This window comes from Dipteris shenzhenensis, chromosome 16, assembly GCF_047967505.1.
Source record: "Dipteris shenzhenensis isolate YYH24624 ecotype China chromosome 16, Dip_SZ_1.0, whole genome shotgun sequence".
Taxonomy (NCBI): Eukaryota; Viridiplantae; Streptophyta; class Polypodiopsida; order Gleicheniales; family Dipteridaceae; genus Dipteris; species Dipteris shenzhenensis.
In genome coordinates, this window is record NC_141611.1 from 9,685,864 (window position 1) to 9,694,305 (window position 8,442).

The window sequence follows — 8,442 nt, forward strand, 5'->3', positions numbered from 1 at the left end:
ATAACAAGAAGCACGGTTGGAAAGGTGACTTAATGAAGTTAAGCAATGCAAAGAGAGCAAGGGATGGAGTGCGAATCATGGAGGTGTGAGTGCGGGGTGAAGTGTAAAGGCAAGTAGTTTCATAGCCTCAAAATAATAATTGTTGACGATGAAGCCTAGTGCAGGAAAGTTGGGATCCGTAGTTAATAGGAAAATTCTGCATTGGATTGAGTGCTTTTCAGGATAGATTAAAAAACAGCCGTCGCCCATCAAGTTACTCAATCGGTTCACTATGCTTGGCTCGTCATATCGATCCTTGGCAACATGTTTCTCATCGGACGTATTCTCGCCCCACAAAGGTGGCAAGATAAGCAGGTACAGGGGGACGTCGGCGCGGTATCGAACGTTGCTTTAACACATGAATTCTGGCCGAATCTGGCGTGTGATAGCAATCGAGGGAGGGAGGGCCATGGAGGTGGAAAGCGGGGAATCGGGAAAAGGAGGGGGGGGCGCTCAAGTACTTTGCTGTTCGGAACTGCGGGCTATGGAAGAACGTTGAAATTCGCCAAGTGACGAAGTACTATTGGAAAAGAAGAACGTGGGCGACTGCTACGCCAAGTTCAAAGCTACGAAAAACAGATATATAATATGTATCTATTATAGAGAGAGCGACTCCGACCGACAGCGAGAGAAACAGAGACAGAGAGAGGGAGAGAGAAAGAGAGAGAGACCACGTATAAGGTAAACAGCTACATACAAACTGATATATAATACCTATGCATATATATATATATATAGAGAGAGAGAGAGAGAGAGACTACGTATAAGGCAGACAGCCACATAAAAGCTGATATATAATAGACATAGAGAGAGCGAGAGCGAGAGAAAGACTACGTATAAGGTAAACAGCAAGCGAAGTAGCATGGGCACCTTCACGTGAAACGTGATTGAAGAGGTTATTGGAGACGTGATTGGAGAGGAGAGTAATTGTAACTTGTAAGCATGAGATAAGCCTTGCGAGAATATTGAATGGTTGTCGAGATGAGTTGCTCGCCCACAAGCAGCCCATTTCACTGTCAATAGATGGATGTCACCAAAGTGCCATCTCATTGTGTTGTGATGAGTGAGTACCTATCTATAAGAGGCGTTTCGCAGTGAGCTTACTCGCCGAATGCTTGCCAGCACTGGTCACTAGTAGTGCGAGCCGCAAAGCTCTCTCTCTCTCTGAATCAAAGCGTGCAGTTGCAAAAAGAGTCCTCAATCTTTGCATTCATCTCTGTATTGGTAAACTGTAGGACTTGTGCAAGCTCTGTGTTGTAAGTAGGACTGCTGCAAGCTCGCTCGCTGAAGACTTGTGCTTCTCAGGAGGGTTGCTCACCTCTCTTTCTTTGAGGGAGCTAATCCAAAACAATGAGCAATCCTGCAATGGGCCGTCGTGCATTGAGTACAGAGTATGGCTACAAGGCTCCTTGCCCACCTCCTCCCCCCTCACCTCCTCCATGCCCTCCTCCTCCTCCTCCCAAGCCCCTATGCCCTCCTCCTCCTCCTCCCAAGCCTCTTTGCCCTCCAACATACTCTTCTCCTCCTTCCCACCACCACCACCACTACCACCCCCAACCACCTTACTACACTCCTCCTGTTGTAGCCTCTCCTCCTCCTCCACCCCCACCTCCTCCTACCCCCCTTGTTCCTGCACCTTCCCCTCCTTATTCGCCCCCCTACACCGCTCCACCTCCACTAGCCACTCCATATTGCCCTCCTACGACTCCCAAGTACCCGCCAGGATCTACCACTCCTCCATCACCAGCAACGCCGCCAAGTGCTTATCCTCCTTCATCCACCCCTCCAATTTATACCCCGCCTGGACCTCTTCCACCTCCACCTTCTCCTCCCACCCCTTATGCTACCTCCCCAGCTCCTCCTTCATCCACCCCTCCAATTTATACCCCGTCTGGACCTCTTCCACCTCCACCTTCTCCTCCCACTCCTTATGCTACCTCCCCAGCTCCTCCAGGCACTGGATTTTACCCTTCACCACCGACACCTGCTCCCAGTCAACCTCCTTATTCGCCACCTGAAACTCCACCAGCAGCTCCCCCGACGTCTGTTACACCTCCAGGAGCTCCTTCCATTCCTCCAACAAGTCCGGGGCCTCCATATGCTGCACCAGGAGCACCCGGCTCAACCCCAGGCCGGACTCCTTACTCTCCGCCTGGCACTACAAGCAGTCCCCCCACTTACAGCCCTGCTCCAACAAGCCCCCCCGCAACGTCTCCTTACACTCCTGTGGGCACTCCTCAGACACCTCCAGGTGTTCCCACGTATCCTCCAGGATACCAATCGCCCCCTACCACAATTCCTTCTGGATCCGGCCCCGCCTTGCCTCCGTCTCCCTACTCTTCCGGCCCCTCTCCCGGATTTGTTGTGCCCCCCGCGGGTCATCACCATCACGTAGGCACCATTGTTGGAGCGTGCGTTGCTGGTGCGGTGGCTCTAGCAGTGTTGCTCACGTTGCTGGCTTGTTTCGCGAAGAAAAAGCGACGACCCGTTCCGGCACCTTATGGAACTTACGGAGGTGGCGGTCCAGAAACGGGCGCTTATGCTGCTGTGGGCAGTGCAGGCACGGCGCATGGTACGTTAATAGTATCAGTGTAGTGAAAATGTGAGTGAGTTATCACCTTGTTGGTTGTTCTGATCTCTTGCAGTTGTTTGACTGCAGAGGGATCGTATGGACGACCACATGCGGAAGCCGCTCCCCCTCCGCATCCCCCTCCCCCTCCCCCCCCGATTCCACCTCCTGTCCACCCGGCGAGCTACGGCACAACAAAATCTTCGATTCGTTTAAATTCTTCAAATTCCACTACGACTTTTCATTGCCTGGAGGCCGGTGTCAATCCGGAATTGGACATCCCTCGTATCAACACGCAAGAGCAGCTTACGAGAGACGAGTGCAACGTTACTGCGTCGATCGTGCGTGTTACTTTTCTACTGAATACGTGGTTTCTATCGTGCTGTAGTCTCACATCGTACACAGATTGTATAGTGTCAAACTTCAGAAAATGTCGCTATCTTGCATCTTTGTAAACATCTTGAGGTGAGCAACCTTGCTTCCAGGTCAAAACATCGAATCCATCTGACTTTTAATCTTTGTGATTAAATGAGCAGGGCGCAGTGGAGGCCACCATTGATGGGAAAGGAAAGGCAGATCCGCCGGCTTTAATTGAATTAGCTGATGCCAGACGCAAGGCAAGGCACACAGCATTCTCATCAGCGACTACAAGCAGCAGCGGGTGTAGCCGGATCAGTCGCCAAGAGATGGATTTATGCCGGTTTTACATGGCCCAACTGCTTACATCACAACTCACAAATCATTTGACCGATCAAAATGTCATGCTGAAACCTAGAGCAGATCAAGTGCCGGCGACTTATATTACTTGCAGCTGTTGAATTAGTGTGGTTCCTTGCCAATGCTATGGTAACATAATGGGAATTGCCGCCTTACGTGATTGTATTCCATGAACGATTGATCTGGGTTGGAAGTGCTTGGTTTTGTATACTTGATTTGATTTGATTTGATTTGATTTCAGCAGCATGGCTTGACGATGTTGTCAGCGTGCCGCTAATATTCAAATGGGAGAAAAGATTACAGATGAAAGCTCTTTGAATTGTGGAAGACGGAAACATATATGCATTCATGAAATGAGTTTCCCTGGTCAAGCATGACAACGTGAAAACGATGTTACACGAATTTGAAGGACCATTATAGCATTGCTATTTGTTTCTCTATCGTTGCCACGACCGAGTGAGCGATTTGTTATACAAGAATTGCCTAGTTAAAGACACGGAAGGGCAAGGAAGCTTTGCATCCATGGAAAGACTTGAACAACTGCCAGTGGAACAAAAGGCGTTATTGATTAAAACTAAAAATAAGTGCCTTTGCATCTATAATGCCCTCGCTTGTAAAAAAAGAAAGGAGGATGATACTTGTAAACCCCAACCCAAGAAATAAATTGAACACAATGTTGTTGCTTGAATTAAGTGCTTTCCTTGGGACCATGATAGCATTGCATTGATCTATTTGGTTATTTGAAGTGCATGTTCATCTCTTCAAGAGTTTGAATCTCTAGTTTTGCTTGATCGTTTCAAGAGATGAGTTGTTGGAAGGCCCTCTTGGCCGCATCTTGGTCTTCTCCTTACTATCTCCCTCTGGGATACCATCTTCCCTCTTATGGCCTTGAGAGATCCAAATCCATAGTTCAAAGACATACTTCACCTAAAATGGATAGATACAAATATTCAAACAAAGAGGGTATGAGACACACTACAAGATATTGGCCCTTGTTCAACACATGAAGAACTTGATTTTCTCCTAAGTGTAGAACCATGGGTATATGCATCGGTAAAAGACTAGAAGACAATGCATTGGTATTACCATCAATAAAACTAGCAAAACTGAAATTTAGTATACACAACAATACAGAAGTCGGATATTAACATTCTTTATATCGAAAAATAATTATAAATTTATTTAAAAAATTTGATGGAGTATACCCTAGTAGGATGCTACAATTTATACACATATATGAAAGCATATGATCTGAAAATTCCTTCAAAGAAGAATACAAGATAATCTGATGGAGTATACCCCTTCATAGGGAATACAAATCCAAAAAATGTAGGCTAGACAATGTAGAAATATGCACTACCTTTACAAAGGAGATTAATATGCATGATAATGTCCTACACGGAGCCATCCTCATGACTCGAGTCTGATCCATTGGCCCTCGTGTTTACCCTCACTAGAAATGGGAAAACTTGTATGTATGGCAAAATAAAAGTTTCTTAAGTAAACCAACTCTAGGGATGGAAGACTTGCCTTATGTATTGCTAAGTTTTAGGGTAAAAATTAAGTGGGGAGCACAATTATACAAGTGTAGGTCAATGGGCGAATCTCTTCCCATATAGAGTTCCCTGCTACCATTTTTAGGGCAAATATACAAAAATATAAAGCTCTAAAAATTATCCCGTATGTCAATTTCGGTGAATTTATCAAATTTGGTGCTCTAAAGGTTAGCCTAGGCAACTGGATAAGCCTCAAATTTTCACTTGGGCCAAATTTTGCCCCTAATTATTCGCATTGTTAACGAATCAAGCTATACTCCCTCCAATTCCAACTTGTCATAAAAACATTGTATGTTATTCTGAAAGCCATATCCATGCTCCTTCTTGGTTGCAGGCAAACAATTAATCACGTGATGCTAGAGTCAAGAAGAGTCATTCATGAATGTGTTACTACATAACCAAAAAAACAAGACCAAATGTAGAGATTGAGAAAAAGTTTATAGTAAAGACACTTAGGAAGTGGGCTGTGAAGTAAACCTGGTCATTGCTTCCTAGGAGAAAAAGTTTAGAGTGAAGACACTTAGGAAGTGGGTTGTAAAGTAGAGCTTGTCACTACTTTTTGGGAGAGAAGCACCTCTTCTTTTGATCCTAGACCTTTCTCTTACTCAGCTTGCTAGTGTAACTTCTTAAGAATCATCTTGCAACTCATCCTAGGCATCCTTTAAATCATCATTGGTGCATAAAAGGCTTGTCAGGTATTTTGCCCCTTTCACCATCATGATTTTTGAAGTATCAATCGTAGCCATTAGATATTTTCAAGCATCAACGGTGTTCATTTAACTCCACCATAATCATTGACCCCGTAGGATCCAACAACCTTGATCACATGACATTCAATGCTTGGCGGCCATCAATTTGGACCATTAGATCTTTGCTAGATCTAATGGCTGTAGTTCAGTCTTTCGTCACATGACACGTGCTCCTTTGCCACTTGGAGGCACATGTCACGAGCCATCGATTTAGATCACCTAGAGATCAAGGGTAGATAATGGGCACGAGATGGGCACTTGATGTGACCTATTAGATCTTGCCCCCTTACACTACTACACACGGATCCTATTACGACATTTAAGTATCGACGTTTACCATGCGCGGGGCGCTAATCATCAGTATTGGAAGTGCGCCTCGTCAAGGGTCGCTATAAAGTGACTTTAGTCAAACGTCTCTATATAGCGACCATTTCTAAAGTCGCTATATAGCGACTTTTATCAAAATTATAAGTGTCGTTATATAGCGACACTGAGATACTTTTTTATAACGACGTTTGACAGAGAGTTTTTTTTCTCATATCGACCTTAAAAGTTAGTTTTCTCCAATGGCAATTTTTTAAAAATTCATACATGTTTGATCTTTTGAGAGAATAAAAGTACAAGAGCATGTACATTAAGTCTTTGAAGCTCATATATTCATGTCCAAGTTTGAGATGAAAAAAATCAATGAAGAGCATTTACATCAACAGTTTCATCTTGAGCCAAGTCTAATGTGCCAAACTATCTCTAACTCTATACTGAGTTGATCTCCTATATCATCATCGTACTCTAGCATCGTACGTTCACCTAAAAGTACTTGATCATCTTCTTCAATAAAGTGTGGTGATTCTTGATGATCATTGTCTTCTTCCTCAATATCGTGATCTCCATCTTCCTCCCATGCGATGTCATTATGCGCATCTTCCTCTTGGCTCATATAGTGATCTTCATCTTCTTCGCTAGATTCATCTGGATCAATTGAATCCAGCATTGGTAGTGGCATCTGCATATCCACATCTCTATCTTCAAAAATTTGCTTACTTCATGGTGCAACTTGGATCACGTACCACCATCTTGGATCAAAACGATCCGGATGAAAAACCACCTGTATTAAAGATGGGTGCCAAATGTCATCAATTATATATATGAAATTATGCTTAAGTACATGTATCAATGGATCTTTAAAAATGAAAGCTTCGATTAATTAAATCATTAATATGCACGTGCTCACAGTGCTTGGGAAGAACAAAAGTATCACTTTCATCGGTCCAATGTTTGGTGGAGTCTATTGCAAAGAAACCGCCACTATCTTTTCTCACTGTCGCATGGGGACTGTTGTAAATAGTTCTAAACCATTTTACATCAAGAATGAAAATACTAAATCGTCTAAAATCAACTTCATAGATTTCGCATATGGTTCCACAATAATCCAACTGTGAGGAGAGAAGATTGGTATCCAAAGCACTTGCTCGGCTATCTTGTGTGAAGTTAGCCATGACTCCACAATCATATGTGAGTCTCTTTGAATTGATGCATTCCACGTGAAAATGTCGTCCATATGACCATAATGCACTGTACTTTTTGTACTGTAAAAGAGCATAATTAAAACAATGAAGATGCATCTATTTTATAGCGTATATTGCCACAAATAATTACTTAATTATGTCAAGAGGTAAGAAACTTACATGCATCATACATCCAGATGATAACTCTCGCTCGTGCTCGTTTATTAGCTCCCCATTGCATTCGGCTTTACGTAGAGCCAGTTGTAGCCAATCAAGTGACATGTGAGTGGGGAGAAGAGCCAGATCGCATGGATATGGTTGTGATTTCCTGTACATTACTTTGAATCTCATCCTTGCATTTATTCTTTCTGCTTCGGTCGCTTTATATCTCTCAATCCACTTCTACATCTCCTTGCTATTGAGGATACAAAACTTATTGAATTTCTCCATTTGCTCTTCGATCATCTTTCTTTCAATCCCTTTTCCTTGGGGAAGCTCGCCAATGATGCGATCATCATCCTTGTTATGCCAAGCTTGCAGCATATCGAGATCCGTGGATGCAAGAAACTCCGTGATATATACTAATGACTCTTGCACAAGCCATCCCTCTGCCATGCTTGCTTCTAGTCTTGCTCTTTGTCTTACAAATCCCTTCAAAGTTTTCATAAACTACTCGAGAAAAAACATCCACTGACTATGAACGGTACCTATAATAGCCACCTCATCAACTATGTGCACAAGCAAGTGTACTTGAGTTGTCATAATGCTCGAGGGAAAGTGCTGACAAAATATGAAGAGGGGAGAGGAGAAGAGTGGAGATGAGGAGAAAGGGCACAGCTAGAGAGCACACCACAAATGACTAACTGTACACTAGATTTAGTTGAAAAAATAGAATATATACAAACCCTTTTAGGGTTAGGGTTAGGGGATCTAACCCTATCCTTTATAGCACTCTATAAGGTTAGTGCTATGCACATATGATCACGTGATGGTGCTATGCACACATGATCACATGATGTTGAGCATGAACTCTCAACACCTTCCCTCAAGATCAACATCATGAAGTAGGCCTTCCCTCAAGATGATGATTCTGGGGAATCGAAGAAGGACTGAGCATTACATTCCATCACACCCCTTTAATGGGAATGTCCTTCCTCTGCATCAAACCAAGAGCTAGTCGGTGTTTCTCGAATAGCTCTTTACCGAGTGGTTTGGTAAAGATGTCTGCAACATTTTCTTTGCTATGACAATGCTGTAGTGTGATGTCACCAAGCAGGAGGTCGCGGGTCTGCTTAGAGTTCGTCAGC

The 8,442-nt window shown here is 43.8% G+C and overlaps 1 protein-coding gene across 2 annotated transcripts; it reads left to right on the forward strand.

Annotated features, from left to right (window-relative positions):
- The first annotated feature begins 1,164 nt into the window (after nt 1-1,164).
- Nucleotides 1,165-3,976, forward strand: LOC147892522 (uncharacterized). 2 transcript variants are annotated; one of them, XM_087386702.1, is made up of 4 exons: nt 1,165-2,611; nt 2,699-2,949; nt 3,145-3,454; nt 3,567-3,976. In XM_087386702.1, exons 1-3 carry the CDS (start codon nt 1,390-1,392, stop codon nt 3,424-3,426), a joined length of 1,755 nt encoding a protein of 584 aa, XP_087242828.1. In that variant the 5' UTR covers nt 1,165-1,389; the 3' UTR covers nt 3,427-3,454; nt 3,567-3,976. The 2 variants fall into 2 exon arrangements, with proteins under 2 accessions (XP_087242828.1, XP_087242827.1); XM_087386701.1 differs by having other exon boundaries at nt 3,145-3,976.
- The last annotated feature ends 4,466 nt before the right edge of the window (nt 3,977-8,442 follow it).